General features: G+C 37.5%; 1 protein-coding gene across 1 annotated transcript; it reads left to right on the forward strand.

Moving 5' to 3' along the window:
* Positions 1 to 1,491: 1,491 nt before the first annotated feature.
* Positions 1,492 to 8,298, forward strand: LOC307140870 (C-type mannose receptor 2-like). The gene is made up of 5 exons (XM_079840644.1): positions 1,492 to 1,550; positions 1,716 to 1,754; positions 1,847 to 2,212; positions 4,054 to 4,392; positions 6,194 to 8,298. Exons 2-5 carry the CDS (start codon positions 1,718 to 1,720, stop codon positions 6,556 to 6,558), a joined length of 1,107 nt encoding a protein of 368 aa, XP_079696770.1. The 5' UTR covers positions 1,492 to 1,550; positions 1,716 to 1,717; the 3' UTR covers positions 6,559 to 8,298.
* The last annotated feature ends 10,733 nt before the right edge of the window (positions 8,299 to 19,031 follow it).

Below are 19,031 nucleotides of genomic sequence, written 5' to 3' on the forward strand. Positions count from 1 at the left end.
GTGCCGGTTTTGACCACTGCTGCAGGACAAGCATGTATTGGTCCGGACGGAAAACATTGTGACTATGATGATATATATTTCATGGGCAATCCCTTCACTATAGTATGTCTATGGGACAATTTTAGGCCGTTCTTTAAGTCTTTTTTTTTTTTGGTCATTCAACTTTGGAGTCTGATAGCCCCTGTTTCTTTCTCTTTGACAGGATCCTCAAATGGAATCTCTATGGGACTAATTATGAAACAGCTATAAAAAATAATGAGTGACATTATTCTTTACATATATTTAAGATTAAAAGAATTTTCCAAAATTAGTTTTCAAAATCTGACCTTTGACATTTTTTAAGGGTTTTGTCATAACTAACTTGGTCCTATTAGGGTAAACTATTGTTGGCAAATTTTCTGAAACTTCACACACATTCAAATGCATTTTCACTAAATCATCTGAAAATAGTGAAAAGCTCTTCATATTTGAAAAGGTCAAAGGTCAGGCTTCAGCGTCTCCTTTAATAACATTCACTTTGACCTTCGTGGACTTCCAAGGATGCAGCTCTGAATTGGGACACAGTTATGGAGTAACATTCCTGTTGTTGATATTAAACAATGAATACAACAAACTTAATTGTGACTAGAACAATAGCACTCACTGTTTCTCCTGTTTCACGTCAGAGATGTAAATATTGTTCACCCTTAACGTCTACATGTCGTGCGGACATAAACAAATGAGTGATGAGGATGTGTTTACATGCAATTTTATAAACAAAGAAACAGCAGGAGTATGACATTAAAATTGTTTTTAATCACAAAGAGACAAATTCTAAAACTATGTAACGTTTTAAAGTCCAGATTCTAGCCAATCACAATCAAGTATTTATACAGATGAGATAAGACACGTTTATTCTGCAGCAGAAGATGATGTTATTATTTCAGTAGATAATGAGAGTCCAACAACCTTCACTAACATTAGAAATGAACTTCAGGGGAATAAAAGCACTTTAATGTCTTTATCTCGTCTCCTCCTCAACATCAGGAGGCTCAGCTCTCAGAAGAGGAAAGAAGAAACAAGGGCAACAAAAAAAAAGAAAAAACCCTCCTTTCCCCAAAAATAAAAATGGAAACATCTTTCTCTTCATCTTGTCTTTTTTATTATTATTGTCAAACCCTCTCTCCTCTCAATAGTCAGCCTCACTCCTTCATCTCTGGATCCTCAAGCAATATATTAAATTGATCAGGAATGTAAGTTGTACAGTCCAGCAATTACATCAAAACAGTTGTTTAGTTATTAAAGTTCAAATATAAATTGTGAATGTTCATATCTAAACAATTTTCTGATTATGGTCCACAGACCATGTGACCGACTGACGCAGATGCAAATATGGGGAAAGTGGTGGACAAATACACAAATAAGGAGGAAGTATATTATGAAATAGGGGTTTCTAGAGAAATAAACAAATGATGTGATGCACTGAGGGATGAGAGCAGATATAATAATCACATAGTTTAAAGCTGCAGACAGAAACATCAGACTCAGGACAGAAACACACCACCTCTAAAGTAAGAACAACTCACATGTTCATTCTTCACACACAATTAGACTTTGAGATGTTAATATTGTCTGAATGATTGTGTTTCATTCATGCTGCTGTTCTGTCATATTTTACTCCAAAATGAATCTGTGAATGTTTGATGTCTGAGTTTTTCAATGTGTTTCTTCCTCAGAAATGGACCAAACTCTATATTTCGTTCTTCTTCTCATTGGTGAGTGTGTTTGTTGTTTTATTTATGGTTTATAGTTTCATCAGGTTTGACCCTGTTATGAAAAGCATTAAATCAAACCCTCTCTTTCACAGCTCTCTGCTCCGTATCTGAATGTGTTCAGCGTCAGTATCACTTTATAAACGTGTTGAAGAACTGGACTGAAGCTCAGAGATACTGCAGAGAGAATTACACAGATCTGGCCACCGTTGACAACATGAACGACATGAACGAGCTGAAGAAGAGTGTGAATGATGGAAGTGTTCTGTATGTCTGGATTGGGCTGCAGAAGACGAGTGTTGATAAATGGCAGTGGTCTTCAGGTGATCCTGCGCTCGATCTGAACTGGGGATCTGGACAACCTGAAGGCAGAGGCGAGTGTGCTTTAATGAGAAATGGACAATATAAAGATTGGCCATGTAGTAACAGCCTGACTTTCATCTGCATTTCATCTAACAACAGTAAGTGCAGTTCCATACAATGACAATAACATTCATTTATAAAAAGATACACCTGTACAAAATTGTAAAGCAATACTAAATGCTGATACTTTTTAATGTGGTCATAAATGTAGTGGAGACTGTGGATATTTGTCACACTTTCAACTTCTGTAGAAAACAAACTGATATTGAACACATGTTGATCTTGTGTTGTTGATAACTGAGGGAATCTGCATTTAGAGAGCCTAGAGAAGAAGAAAAATCAGCAAAATGTATATCAATTCTAAATAAATTATAATGAAATATTGTTTTATTTAATGAATGCATAAAACGTCAACATATAATAGACATACAACAACTTGCTCCATCTTGATATTTATGAGCAAAACTCTTGTCCTGAGAACAAAGTTCAGTTCTTGTCTTGTCAGTGTGATTTTATTGTGTTCACCCGAATTACAATAATATGATAGTCATTATGTTTTGGAGATTGTAATTCTCACAAATTGTCTTTTTTAACCCTTAAACAAGCACGGCTGAAAAATTGTATTCCATCGCAATGTAATCTTATTTCATCTGGACTTAAGTCAAACATATCCAAAGGAATTGTTTAATATTTGATGTAGTTTTGAGTTGTGAGTTTAAAAGGCAACGGGAACTGGGAGTTACATACCTTTCAAAATGCGGTAAATAACAGCATGAGCAACATATAACTTAATTTTCTTTTTCAACATCTAAAGACAATGTTTACAATTAATAAAGTAATATTAATATATATATTTACTTATCACAAAATCTGAATGTCCTGCACCAATGGTGCCCATGTTGGGTTTAGGTCAGGCCGATTAACTGATCACAGAAAACATGAAACAAATCATGTGACCAGCATCCTCAAGACAGACCAGGCTATGATAAATGATAAAGGGATTTGATGGATCTTTCTTATGCCCCAAACAAGACACTAAAGAGTATGCAACGCGTGGTTCATGTTGCCTGTTTTAGGGTTAAGTAGATGTTTGAAACAAATAAAACATTTTAGACATGAATGTGTGATCATTAGCTACAGCGATAAACATCTGAACGTCTAGAGCTGTGATATTGATTCATTCAGCTTCAGGATCGCAACACAAACCTGTAAGACTCATTCTTAGATGAACTTGGTAACACATAAGATTCATTAGTTAACATGAACTAATAATGAACTGCACTTATAAAGCCTTTATTTATCTTTGTTAATGTTAATTTCAACATTTACTGATGAATTATTAAAATCTTGCTAACATTAGTTCATGTGAACTAATGAAACCTTATTGTAAAGTGTTACCATGAACTTTAAGTGAACTCACACACACACACACACACACACTCACATTGTTCATTACAACATAAAAAACAATCAGACTAGTAACAAGACAAACTCACTTACATTATTATTAATATTCCAACAATATTCATTTGTATGTATTAGTCTACAAAAAATATGATAATTTTGCATGAACGTTTTACTGATGTATTTCTCAGGATTAGTTAACAAACACATTAACCTGCAGTGAAACATCTTCATCCGTTTGATGTTTCTCTCATTCAGATCTTTGTGTCTGAATCCAGTATTACAGAGAAACATGGAACAAAACATTGCAAAAAGATTATCCGAAAAATTTGCAAAAGGTACTTCATGTTGTATCAGCAAAATAATCCTGAAAATATTGAGAATATTCAGCATATCATCAGCTGTAGAATCAGTCTCTGAATGACACGTGTTTCTGATGCTCCACCGCTGCTCTTATTCACATCCAAACCATAAATCAGTGTAAGAATAATGAACAAACTGACTCTGAATCTGTTTCCATGTGTTTTTCTTAAAGTGAGCACAGGACTCGTCTTTATCAATCAGATGAAGAACTGGAGAGAAGCTCAGAGTTACTGCAGACAGAATCACATTGATCTGGTCAGTGTGAGGAACCAGAATGAGAGTCAACAGATTCAGAAGTTCATCAGTGATAGTCACATATCTAATGATGTCTGGATCGGCCTGTTCAGAGACTCATGGCAGTGGTCAGATCAGAGTGACTCCTCATTCAGATACTGGATGTCTGGTCAACCTGATAATGGTGGAGGTGTTCACTGTACAGTGATTGAACCACCTCTGAGACAATGGCGTGATTTATTTTGCAATAACCAATATCCTTTTGTGTGTCATGAAGGTGAGCAGATCCTCTCAAAACACACACAATCCATCATCAGCTCCAGATATCTTAAAGGTCCCATGGCATGGCATTTTTCTATTATTTTATAATGTTTCCTGAGCTGTACTTATATTGTTAGTATGACTTTTACATCATAAAATGTCATAATTTAGAAATAAAAGGCATTTTTTCTCTACTGCTGTTTGCCCTGTGGCTTGAATGCCCTGCTTCAAGAGGCGTGTCTGCTGTGAGACTTCAGTAAAAACACCCACTGTTGTGATTGGCTGACATCTTTGCATTTTATATGAGCGGAGGGGGCATGGTTTAACGAGGCACGAGCAGGCACGAGTCTGCCAGGGAGACGGATGGACCTGAGTTCACTTCACATCAGTTCTCAGCATGTCTGAACTGTTTTAGTTACAGCATATACTTCAGGTTATTAGTCTATTTCTAGTCGGAGGGACTGTCACTCATGTCAGAAAGTTAGTAACTTTAGTAAATTATGGATCAGCGCTGACTGGAGACGCGAACCATTTAGAACGATTCAGTCCGATTTGGTGAACTGATTCGGTTCACTAAAAAGAACTGGTTCAAAAGAAAGATCGTTCGCGAACCGGACATCACTAATGTATCAGAGACTGAGCTCAGCGATTACTAACAAAGTTATTTATAGTAACTACTGAGTTATGAGAGCGCTGTCAGTCAGCGAGAGTTTATTGTGTTTGTATCTGAGAGTTCTGAATAAACACGAGTCCCAGTCACGCCGAGTCCGTCTTCATCATTATTACCAACTTTGTAACACATGCAAAGTACCATTACAGCTGTCGAGATGAACGAGTTATGAGTAAGTGTTGATAATACCATTATTTTTAGATATGTTCCTATCATATGGAAAGCGTCAGTGACGCGCATCGAGTACACAGCGCAAACAAAGACACAACAGCAGTAATCGAATGTAATCCAGTTTATTGTGGGGAAACCTGGCTAGCCTAGCCGGATACGCTCACGCTTACCCTCCTTCTGCTTAATCTCGCGCCGCGTTTGGCGCCTCCGCTGTGGGCCAGATGCAGTACTGGGGGTCGGGGATGTTGAAGGCCGACCGGTCAGTGCAGCCCGAGCCTCGGCGTGTGTGAGGTTTATTTCTAAAGATGTTACTCTGCTGATGTTGAGCAGAAACGACTGTATGCACATTGTAGAACAGATAGACGCGACGAGGACGTACAAAAACACTGACTCACAAGATAGAAAACACGAAAACACCGCTCTGTCGGGAGAGAGAGAAGCCGCAGTGTGTGCACGAATAATAAATAATTAGCTACACATAAGAAATCACTGATCACAGATCAGAAGGAATTGAAAAAAGACTTCTGTTTTCATTTGTACATCCAAACACTGAGAAACTGCCAGCGTTCACTCGTTCACAAGCAATGATGCAATGATCTCTATTCTCTCGAGCGTTTGCTTGGGCGTGCCAGATTCTCTGGGCGGAGGAAAGGGAGGAAACCGTTCCTGCTTGGACGTCAAACCAGGAGACTTCAGGATTGGCTAGTCGGGCCTGTCATTTTCTCAAAGGCAGAGAAAGACAGCCACAACTCGGTTTTACACCGATCAACATTTCTATCCACTTGGGGACAATATTCAGGCTAGGGGAACTCATATTAATGTTGAAAAACCTCATAAAATGAAAATTTCATGCCATGGGACCTTTAAAGTTCACGCTACATGTCTGACATGACAGATTCCTCCACAGTGTTTGTTCTGCATGTTGTTTTTGATCAGTCTCTCTCTAGTTTTTGCTTGTGGTTTGTTTTGTGTCCAGATAAACTGATTCTGATCAAAGAGAACCGGACGTGGTCTGAAGCTCTGAGATACTGCAGACAGAATCATGTGGATCTGGCCTCGGTTCATTCAGACGAGATGCAGCGTCGTGTGATGAATGTGGTTAAAGGGGCGTCTACTGCGGAGGTGTGGTTGGGTTTACACAACTACTGCATCATGAACATGTGGATCTGGCTGAGCGGAGAGATGATGTGCTATCAGAACTGGGCTCCAGGGAACGGAACGACACCGGAAAACTGCAGCCTCGAGAAGAGAAATGGAGCAGTTCAGTCTGGAGGAGATCAGCGCTGGATCAGCCTTCCTGAAAGCCAAAAACTCAACTTCATCTGCACAAAATATAAATGAAAATATGTGAATGTTTGTGTGTTTACTCACATTCACTGTTTTCCTGGTAACACTTTATTTTGATGGTCCTTTTTGAACTTACGACAACTTTACAACAGCGGCGAAAAATTGAAAGTGTATAAAAAGTGACTGGACTGAAACATATCATTTTATTGAAGCTGGTGCTCCGCTGTGTCAAGAGACATTTCAAAACATTTCACCGGGTACTTTCGCTTTTTCAGCAGAGACATGTTCTCTGTCTCTTATTAATAAAGAAACATGGATGAATGAGAAGGTAAAAGAGGGGTCTGATATTAAAAAGAACGAGAACTGAATCCGCCGCTGACAAGATCTTTGAGTGGAACACAGTCAAGCATAAATTTGTGCGTCTAAATGGTCAAATACACAGAAATGTGTCAATGTCGGACTTTATGAATATTCACATAAACACAGACGTAAGAGGTGCGTGTTAGCACTGTGTGTTGTTCTTCACTCACTCACTCTTGTACACACACACACACACACACACACACACACACACCCTCTCAAACTAAAATGTAGTACCTCTGTTCAATATTTCAGATTTTAGTAAATCTTTGTAAAAGCGCCTTTTAAAGTATTCATTCAAATAAATACTTTAAAATAACTTGAACTTCATCCTGGTTTAATAGCATTTATATATATACAAATGTCTTTGGTCAAATTAAGCTGTAAAATAAATAGTTTATCCCTTTAAATGCAATGGATTTTGAAAGATATTAACAAACAAAAAAAAACTTTAAAAGCGATTTTCTGAGGTTTTCAATTGGAAAAAGAGGGCAGACGACCATAATTCAAATGGGTATATCTTTAAAACCATTCAAGGTTTGACTTTGACTAGTCCTCTTTCCATTGATACAAAAATCTCAATTTTGAAATTTGGGTCCCTTTTTTTTGTTCGATCAGGTCACATGTATTGTTTGTTGCATATTTGTTTGTTTTCAGTTGTCTTTGGACCTAATAAAAAGTTACTATTGAAACGTTAAAGGAAAAAAAAAGCACTTTTGGGAAAATGCATTAACCAAAAAAAAGGCTCCTGACCCCTGCTTTAGATGCCTAAATACTAACACAATATATGTGTGTTTTAAGAATCTCTTTGCATATCTGGTGTGTTTATGTCTTTATGTTTTTCACTTATATTATCTGTAGTAATAACTGGTTGAATATGATTCTGTGAGAACAGCTTTTTTATTATTCTATGTGGTTTATATTATTTGCGTCTGCAGAATGAAATCTGGTTTATTCTTGGAAAGGCAGAAGTGAAGTGACGTTGAACTGTCAATTAAATGCAACAAATATGTAAAATGCATATATTGCTGGTGTTTGGTTAATATTTAAGATATTATGTCACTTACAAAACCAAATTTCAGTTTTCTGGAATAAATTAAGGGGTGTGAATCTTTGGGTAGACAGTACATCGAGTTGAATCACGACTCATATGTTTTCGATTCAAGAGTGATTTTCGCTAATTCTGATTGATTTGAAGATAAATCACCGTGAGGAAAACTTCCTGTGTAGTTTTTCTTGTTGTTTGATTTGTTCCCAGGTGTGTCTTGTTTCTCAATTCCTCTTTGTGTATTTAAACCCCAGTGTTTCTTATGTTCCTTGTCTGGTGTTATCCTCTGTTGGATGTTTCGTTGCGGTTCTCAGTTCTGCTCTCTGTGTTTCTTGTGTTTATTTTGTTTACTTACTTTGGTTTTTATTATTTTAATAAAGTTTAAATGCATGACTGTTTCGCCAATCATTTTTGCATATTCGGGTCTTTAGTGACCCAGGTCTATATCTCATCATCTTTATTTTTATTTTTATTTATTTGAGCATCTTAGTTCCACAAAGTTCAGCATAGTAGCAAGTTTCAACCCAATAGGCAAAACCAAAGAATGATACATGCACAAATAATTAAGTAAAATAAAATAAAAAATATAGAAAAAAAAAAGAACGTGGATATGATGCTCAAAAGAAGTAGGCAGATGCTTAAAAGAATGCAAGAATAAACCTCAATCCAATATACATACACACAATTCTACCTCCACTCCAGGGCAGGGGGTCTAGTTCTTCCAAAGACTGGAAATAAAACACTGGTAAAAGCATGAAGGGTTCATCAGTCCACACAAACAAACACTCCCGCGTCGGAAGTCCGACGACGCAACCAGCAACCATGGGAACGTACATTCTTAGGGCATCTACGGCTGCCTTTATAGGCCAACTAATTCAGCGAAATAAAACACGCTCCTATCATTCTTATCACTTCACCAAGCTGCAAAAGGAGTCCCCTTTCAGTCGGTCATGTTTGAAATACGTCAGAAGTGAACCGACAAATTGGAATATCGTATGAGAGCCCTATTACCTCTGAATGTGTATTAAACAAGCCAATGAATATTGGCGTCCAAGATCTGCTCGCAGAAGCAGCTTTTGTGTATCGTTCACGTTCTTACTGCGAGAACATGACTATAGTGGTGTTGCGGTCTAAGCTTGCCTACCTCGGTTCTCAACGCCAAGCCCCCACCCCTCTGCCCCAATCTAACACTACCTCTGGTGACCATCAGGGAGTGCTACTTCGGCGAATAGGCTGGGGGACCTGAGGATTGCGTTAAGGGCTTCCCTGTGTCTAATTTTTTTTTGTGCAGAATATCATCCTGTAACACCACAGGATTACTGTAATAATATAAAATTAACACATCACCTACTTAATCAGAGATTGGGCTCAGAATGACATCAGTTCACCAAGTGGTGATTGTTACTATAAAAACATAACATCTGAAAATATTATTCCCTGTGTTTTCTTTGCTATTACAAATGTGTTTTAGAAACACACATTTAAAGCAGCCAGAAATTTTTTTATAAATTAATTGTATTGTTAAAAAGTCAAAACACTGCAAACACTGTTCTCCATAATGGTGACATAAACATAATTACTCATCATCAGGTGTTCATTACTAGTAAAGTTATTAAACGTAATTTCAGGAGGAGTACGCCCATCTAATCTTCCAATTAATACCAAGGTATAAAACCAGCAGCTTACCTCTTCCCATTTTTAGTTCCTGCAGCATCCCTCCTCCTCCCCTGCTCCTCCTTTTGTACAATTTTGCCTGTTATAAGGGGGCAATCGGAGCTCAGGTAGAATATCCTCTCCGAGCCCCTCTATAGCAGACAGCAAGCCAAATCTGTTTACCACTTTCACTCAGATTATATGGGCACACAAACTTGTGAAATGGTCAATCATCACACAATTAATCTTTTAATCATCTCATTAACTTTAACACCGATTCACTGTTAATTTACCACTCTTGAGTGTGGACTCAAATAAACTTATTTTTTTTTTGTTTTTTGCTGTTCTCATTCATCACATCACATCAGTTGTTTATTCTTAAAAAAATAAACAAATAGTACTTCCTCTGTATTTTTCCATATCTCTTACCTCAAAGTAGGAAATATTATGTCCTGATACTCCCCTTATTTGCGTTCTTGACACCAGTGTCAGTATCAGTAAATCTCTCTAAATCAACTAAGTTAAATCAACACTGCTCAGAGCACATATGGCCCCACTCTACAGATTGTTAAAGCAACACTGAAGAAGTGTTAAAGTTAATGAGATAATTAAGAGATTAATTAGGTGATGATTGAGCATTAGTGGTGACACCTGATGATAATGAGCAGAATCACTGAAGAAAAGAGGAACAACAAGAACTACGACTTCAGCCACAGCCTTAGGCCTAGTCCACAAGTATATGGATGTTTTTATAAACAGAGTTTTTCCTCCTCTGTTAAAAAAAAAAAAATGCATCCACATGAAAATGAAAAAAAAAACACCATTATCAATAGCATGCCAAACGAACAGGTGGCAATATAACCCTAACCGTTAAGCCATGTTGGCCAATCAGAAACCTGGAAAAAAAGGTTATTGCTGGTCCCGGTTCTGATGCAACAAGCCAAAATCTCGGTGAAAACACGAAAAGTAAACTGTAAAATTTCAAATGTTCAAGCTTTTATTTCAATATTTTGTCTACGCCTGTTTTCAAATGGATATGGATGATGGTGAGAGTGCTCAGTTGGTGTCTTTAAATGCAATGGGGTCTGTGAATCTTGGAGCGATTGACATTAAGCTCAACTTATTCATTCTCGGTTAATCTTCTGTTAATTATCAAAAAGAACTTTTGTAGATACATGACATAAAGGTTTCAGTGTCCACACGACACCACTGCAACCGGAGTTTCTCAAAATCTTAACCCTGGCAGGAGTCTTCAAAAAAGTTTGGTTTCAGTGTCTGGATACGGCGTTTTCCTGTGGACGAATGGCCAAACTGCATAGAAAAAGCCACGGTTTTGAAAATAAATGTGTTTCTGTGGATAGGGCCAGATGAAATCAACTGAAGAAGACATTAACCCCCGGTTTCACAGACAAAGCTTAAACTAGTCATAGACTAAAATGCATGTTTGAGTTGTTTTAACTGAAATCAACTTGCACTGATACATCTTAAAATATATCAGTGCAATTGTTTGACACCAGTAATGCTTTTTTCTAAGGTACGTTTATAACAAACTACTTAAATGGCCTAATTGAACTAAGGACTAATTCTGGCTTACTCTAAGCCCTGTTTATGAAACCGGGCCTAAATCTCTGAAATCTCAGCATAGGAGGATTAAACAACTCCACAAACAGCATTACCAGCTTAACGCATTACTGGTCCAGACTGACTTTATTTCTGTCAGACGTCTATTGAAGCTCATATTGAGAATTAAAATTAAGGTTTAGATGTTGATGTTTTAGTTAAAATATTTGGTCACCATTATGGTGGATCATTATTGAAAATCTTCGCTTTTATGTGAGATGGTGGTCCAGTGGGTTAAACCATGGAACTGATACGCAGAAGGTTGCTGGTTCAATCCCAGCGGTCACCACCAGTGTGTCTTTGAGCAAGGTACTTTACTCCATGTTGCTCCAGGGGGATTGTCCCTGTAATAAGGGCACTGTAAGTCGCTTTGGATAAAAGCATCTGCCAAATGCATAAATGTAAATGTGAGTTTGTGGTCTTTGTAACAGTGTTTACTAAAACACATAATTTGTTGCCAAGAAAGCCAGCAATGAAAATTATCAGCTGATATCATTTTCAGCATCATAAAATAGGATATTTCTTATCACTCACCAAAAGTGTTCATTTGTGAATATTTAGTGTTGTTACGCCTGATACGAGGCTTTAAAACTTGTGTCGAGAACGTCAGTTATTTCCTGCCGGAGCTTTGATGCTTTTATTGTTTTAGTGAAATGACGTCACCGGTGATGTTTGAAGCCTCGTTGGATTGCAGTGCTTCGAGAAGGGGCATTTTTCACGTTTCACAATGTAACATATTTTTGGCTTGTCACACTCCTGACAATTTTTTTTCCATATTTCCATTGACCAGCAGGTGTGCATTACTTAGCTGTGACATCAGTAGTGAACAGCAAATCACATGAGATCAACTGACATCCACTTCTCCCTTCTGCAGAATATTACATGATTGAAAAATATTAAGAATTTAAACACATTTACACAGCAAGAAGAAAAGAGCTGTCTATGAAGGAGGACAACTTAAAGAAATATCTTATACGTCAATGGAAGTAAAAGTCATGAAGTTAGTTAGTTGATGTATAGAGAGAACTGAGCATTATTTATTGATTTTAAAGCTTATTTGTTTGACCTTTATATAGGCTATTTATATTAATTTTAACAAAGTACCTATCAATGATTGATGAACTAAAATGATACATGTGTAATTGATTAAGGGTATAATAATTACATAAATGATATCAAAATAATTCAAAATTATTATTATTATAAATTAGCATTGTTAAAAGCCAGGCACTTTAGTCTTTAAAACCATTTGCTATGCCATGCCCTTTAATTTGGAGTAGAAACGGGGAGTGACTTGCACATTTAGGTGTGTCACTTTGCTCACAGCTGATTGGTCCAATTTCAGTTTGAGATCTTTTATCCAGAACATCATAACCTGTCCTGGAGCAGGTTAGTTACTGTGGAGATGAACACTGCTAAAAGCCAAACCGCTTTAATGGTACCTAAAACCCCGGATTGGCACAAAATGAAGCTTATGCGCAAGTTCTGGCAGGAAGATGCAATGTTACGTCACTTATCACATTCAGACCTATCCAATCAAGTCATAATTCTCAGAGTATAAAAGATCGGTAATTATGCTGCCTTCACGTGCTATCGGAAATTTCCTAATTCCCACTTTAGAAGTCGTGATTACGAGCTTGTTGCATTCAAGTGCTTTGTTGTCGGAGTGAACAGGAATCATGGTGGACACCAGGTTATTCATGCCTATTTATTGGGAAAATCTTATTAAAACCAACATCATATGTAGTGTCCCATGCACCGACAACCATATAAACATTCCAGATAGTCCGGTTATGCTGATTCTGTAATTTCAGTCAAATGCAGGCTATTTTCGCTGTGTACCAAACATACAATACGCTTCATATGATTACTCTTACATGTAAATATGTACTACATTAATGTCAAGATAAGACGACCTGGCTATTTTGGAAAAAAAACAATAAAACCACACCTGCCACAGCAAGTAGTTCTCCCCGCCACCATGTTTAAAGCTTATGACACGCCCATCTCGGGAATTGGGGTATCAAAATTATTTCCGAACTTCCCAGTGGTAAACACGACATCAGACGGCGTTCATGTGCAATTTTTACCTAGGAAACTCGTATTTACGATAATTCCGATAGCACGTGAAGGCAGCATTAACACATGTCTGAGTTCACAGATGCTGACGCCAGCATTGCAGTTGACGATCCGGACGTTCCGTGGCGGTCGATCGCTGGTCCTAATGTGCAATACAGTGGCGTTCAAAGTCCATGTCAGCCTATCATTCTGTCGTGGCAACAAACACGCGTTTAGATGCGGAACAATCACTTTCAGGGTCATTCCACGAAATCGGTGCCTTTTCAACTTAGAAAAATTAAAATATAAAATAAGTTTAATCTATGTTTTAAAAATATCCATGAAATGAAGACAGCTTAAAATGACAATAAATTCTATTGTGCCATCTCAGGCTACGAAATTTTTTATTTTATGACTATTTATCTACCTCATGTTTTGATATTTTTGTCATCCCTGTTACAGACACAAGCGTTACTATATACAATAATTTCAATTAGAAATATGTTATAGTTTTAACGTATTTGAGCAGTATTTTAGTCCCTCTTTTCAGTTGGATTGTTTCAAATTTTGGATAATTTTTTTCAATCTTATATTTGTCATTCAGATGACCAAGAATTTACTAATTTTAGAGGATGATCACATGCCAATTAAGAAAAATATATATTTTTACAAGAGAGATATTAAAAGAAGGGCTTTGTTCAAAATACAATGTTGATAGGTTTACAATGGAAAAACAGGGAAGGCCATTTCAAATATAATTTTAATATTTTTTATGAAATTACTGACGGTAACAGGATTGACATCATGGTAACAGGACTGACCAGAGTAACAGGGATGACAGGACACACATTCTTCAGCATACACTGCACAAATTTGTTTACATAATATTGTAAACTTTTTAAATTGCATTATATTTTTTGCACTTACTTGGCATAGTTGTATTAGTGAAGCACATTACATTTCAAAGATATCTAAAATTTTGACTACCATAGTAGGAAAAAAATATGGAGGGCGAGATCTGCTTGGTTACAAACATTCTTCCAATATCATTTGTTATTCTGCTGCACTTAATGGCATACTACTATCATCTGAAAAAGTGCATTAAAGTGCAAATATAAAATAAAATTTAAATCACACAAATGTTAAAACTATTTAAACAGTTAATACTTTAATTACCAATAATACTAATACCAACAATTCTAACTAAAAATGTAACTGATCCTCATATACCACCCACTCTGAATAATATAGGCATTAGCTCAATAATACACGCAGGATGACATTTAAAAATGTTTGCATTTTACACAGATAAACTTTAAAAACAGTGTGGCTTAGGTGACACATGTAATGTCATCCCTGTTACCCACATGTCACAACCTGTTACTAGAAAAGTAACAGGGCTGACGGTAACAGGTTTGACAAATTCAAGCTAATTTGCTAACTGCTAGCTAACAGTCAATACCACAAAAGCACATGGTGTAAACTTTTAAGCGATATTACTTGTAGATATTGATTTCATTATGTTAAATAAATAATAATTTTAATTTATACTTTAAAAATGGTAACAGGTTTGACATTGCATGATGTCCCCACCTCAGTCAACCCTCATAAATCATCAAAAATAGAACATTATAAAAGAGAGAGAGAAAATTACTTTTGTTTTAACTGTTGGAATAATGATGAGAGATGATGTAACTTCCTGGAAGTGATGTCACTGGAATGTACAATTGTTTTTTAGGGGTTTTTGGTGAGGGTAACAGGAATGACATGGAATCAAGGGACAACGATAAAATGATTTATATGTTAAAAAAAAAAAGTATACTTATGCCCAAACACTGCTTAACAATAAGAATATACTTATAGCTATATGCAAATGTGATTTTAGAATAATTTTGCCTTCAGTTTGCAAATTAAATGTCCTGCTGAAAAAGAACAATCATATCGAGGGACATGGCAAAAACCTTACCCTTATCATCTTAGAAGCAATTTTAATTACTTAAAATAATATTTAATTGACTTTCATTTAATGTAATATTGAGGAAACAATACATAGTATTATTATGTTTTTAAATCACAAATTTATGTTTTGTTATAATAATTCTATGTCTGATTATTTCTTAGGGACACAAAAGGCACCGATTTCGTGGAATGACCCTTCAATGGAGGACTATCTGGACATGTTATCAAAGACACGGATGATTTTCATCACCATTCTGGCGTCATCACTTCATCACCATTCATCACAGTGATATGTATATGATTATGCATTTCCGATATCGATCGGGTGTAGTATTTTTCTCTTTCTCAAATTGTCGCAAGCATGCGTGCACGAGACGCGCACCTGCTTGTGCGTTGCTCGTTATCGCTTGCTCGTGTTGTAAACTATCCACAGTGCCTCGTAAATGATTCGCATGACACCGGTTACCGTTAACGATTGTATTTTGTTTAGAAAAGCTGAAACCGAACAGCTGGCACAGCATATTAGCCTCTATCGTTCTCCCCACGAATGCAAGGGATCCAACACGGGTTTTAAAGCGACATGCACCCATTAATCGGGGCTTCATGATTAACAGAAGTTAAGCTGAAATCGCGAATGGGTTCAGTGTTATCAGATCGCTAAAGTTGAATTAACTATGCTAATTTGCTCAGCATATATTTTTAAGTACAGCACCGACATCAGTGCTTGATCCGTTCTCATTCAATGGTGCTATTCATCTTGCAAGCGCTGTGAGTTCGTCACATACAAAATGCAATTGAAACTGACACCATAGTTTCAAGCTTAGAAGTGTTATAGGCCTGTCATCCAGCAGAGTACATATTTTGCTCAAACATACAGGACACCCAGTGTTGGAATGGCTTCCCAGATAGCAAATATGCCGGCTCCTCGCACTGGTGTCGTCCGTGTTCTCAACCCAACACCGATGCATTTTCAATCATATTTCCCGGTCAACTATATGTCGATGATTTTTCAACACATTGGCAATCGCTCGGTAAACCAAATATCAATGCTTAATCAATCATAAAGATAACTATAGATCAATGTTGTTCCAATGTTGTTGCCATCAACATTAATAACGTCAGGTTTCATCGATATGGCAATGGTGATTCAACATTTATTTTGCATTGAAATTTCGATATCAACCATAATGATGATTCAGATGGAAAATCAATATTTATTCAATGTTGGCTTGCTGTCTGGGTTCCTTGTGTGATTCAACATGGCTTCCTTTACCATGAGGAAGAACCGTAGCGTTCTGTGCTCTTATAAAGGTGCCGTTGCTTATTGCTTTATAAATATGCGCTTCATATTAATAAATTAGTTCATTAAAGCAAACATGTATAGTAATTGTGCTTTTGTCTTTGCGTTACTCCAGTTAATATGACTCTATTCGTGTTTTATTCCGCTACTGATATCTGGATGCCTCTGTCTATTTTTAGGAACTTTAGAATTTAGTGCTATGTCTCATTCGGTCCTTCTGTACTACGACGCCATGGTTACAATTATGAATTAAACAAAGTGTATCTCGCTAGTACTCAAAGCACCATATGTCAAGTAAGGTTTGCTTAATAAACAAGGTTTGACTGGATATTCAATAGCAGTAATTTAATTCCGTACTCAATCCGACCCATTTCTCATAAAAATTGCATCCTGTACAGCAACTAAATCGCAGCACGGGAATACAATTATTCAAATCTTTTATGAATATAGTAAGTGAGCAGAGTGCGTTTCCTTTATAAATGCATGAAACCATCAAATGCTTCAGTTCAACTAAACTCGGACACTAGTGGAAACCGTTTCGGTCAATCTGACTAAACCAAATCATGAATCTATAGCATGTTCTACTCTTCGTTGGTCAAACGTATGCACTAGAAGGCAGAATTGGTCAGTGAACAAGCGCTGAGCCATTCAATCCTGATTGTGTATGTTCCGTGTTGTGTTGGCTCCTCCAATTGGCCATTGCATTCAAGCGCTCCACAGACATTTACATTTACGCATTTGGCAGACGCTTTGGTTCAGGGCGACTTGCATCGTGTTTAGGGTGCACATTTGGTATTTTGTCGGATCTTGCTTTCCCTGGGAGTCGAACCCATGGCTTGGCGTTGCTGGTGCTACGCTCTACTGTTTGAGCTTCAGGAAAGACGTGTCTGTGATTGGCTACGCTCGCATTGTAAACACCAACATTTGTCAGTCTATCGAGACTAACACAATATACGGGGAGTAAATATAGTGTGACTGTTTGACAAAGTCTGCACATGCGTACTGATTTCTGCAAATGACGAGCTCTCTCGCAGTGAGCTTTTTGTATTTCTCGTCACCAAAGCTGGCACACACGGTGCGGCTTATAATCATTGTGAATCGTTGCTTTTCAGACTGTGATCCTGATGTCACACTGTGGGAACTCCACTGCATTAATGTCAGACTGCATGATAATCAAATGCACAAGAATTTGTCTGGAGGTTACATCAACCCACTCACATTTGTTTAATTTACTTCAGGTTACAATTTTATCATGGCTGTTGGTGAGTATGTCAAACATGTTATCAAAGACACAAGATTTTAACCTATGGTCAAAAGAATATAGGATTGCGATATTTGTCTCAGACTGCCAAATGTGGACAGACAAAAAAAAAAAAAAAAAAAAAAAAAAATCATCATACAGTATGAACTTGGCTCAGGTTATCAAACGATGACTCTCACATTGATTAATGTTTTTCATTGATTCGGTTGCTTTGCAGGGTTCTATAGCCAGCTATGGTTTATTAGCTAGTAAAGCGTCTTCTAAAACACTCTTATCCTTCTGCAAGGGCATTTGTTTGGTTTTCAATTGTCAGTTATGTATTTGTCATGCTGTTCTGGTTTATCTTCTTCTGCGGGTTCTCTCAACAGGTTCTGATGGTTTGATGGTGTTCTATCTAGCTGTGAGCTGGAGTCACGCCCAATGGTTTTGAATCCTCCAACTGCAGATGCTAAGAACTGCAGTTCCCCAACTCCTCTATGCCTAGGTCATTCTTTGGATTGGTGCTGCTACGAACGCAGCTCAATGCGTGGAGTCCGCATACTCTATCAAGGTGCCGTGTAAATGGTCATCCTCCGCATTATAGTACAAGCAAGATCTGACTCAAACACTCAGCAACTTCAAGTAATATTTTTCATGCAAATACTGGCGGTGGCATGTTTTCTCCTTCATTACTACTCATCAATCCTGTTTTCGTCAGTCTCTATGCCTTTCATGAATTTCTCTGTGGCCTAACGTGGTCTCTGTCCAGGTGGCCTATTGTAGCCTTCATCTCTGTGGCCTACTGCGGCTTCATCAGCGTGGCCTTCGTCTCGGTAAAAGAGGATATTTCTAAGCACATCCCTGCACCCCTAATCATTCTGCAATTTTTTTTTTATTCCCCAACGCTCTCCCATATCAAGGTGGTTAACTCACCTAGAGACCGACCTACAGACCATCTCCTCAGTATACCGGACATTCATTCAGGGTTATGTGCTGCTACAACAGCAACTGAACGCAGGATCGTTTGGTGGTCAAGATGGTCGTCAGCATTCTAATATTATAGAATGAGCAAACCTTCAGGTAATCTAAGATTGCCTACGTGTCTTGACAAGCATCAGGTAAGTTACAGTTTATCATTTAACTCCTAATACTTTTTCATGGGGTCTATCGAGACCAACTCATGCACCCACGCTGTCTTCTCTTCACTATGGGCTATTGCAGCCTTCTGCGCACCGGCTTATCATTCTCAGTCGCCGCGTCTTTCTTGTACCCTCTCCTATCAAGGCTGT

Source organism: Gobio gobio, assembly GCF_949357685.1.
Source record: "Gobio gobio genome assembly, chromosome: 2".
Classification (NCBI taxonomy): domain Eukaryota; kingdom Metazoa; phylum Chordata; class Actinopteri; order Cypriniformes; family Gobionidae; genus Gobio; species Gobio gobio.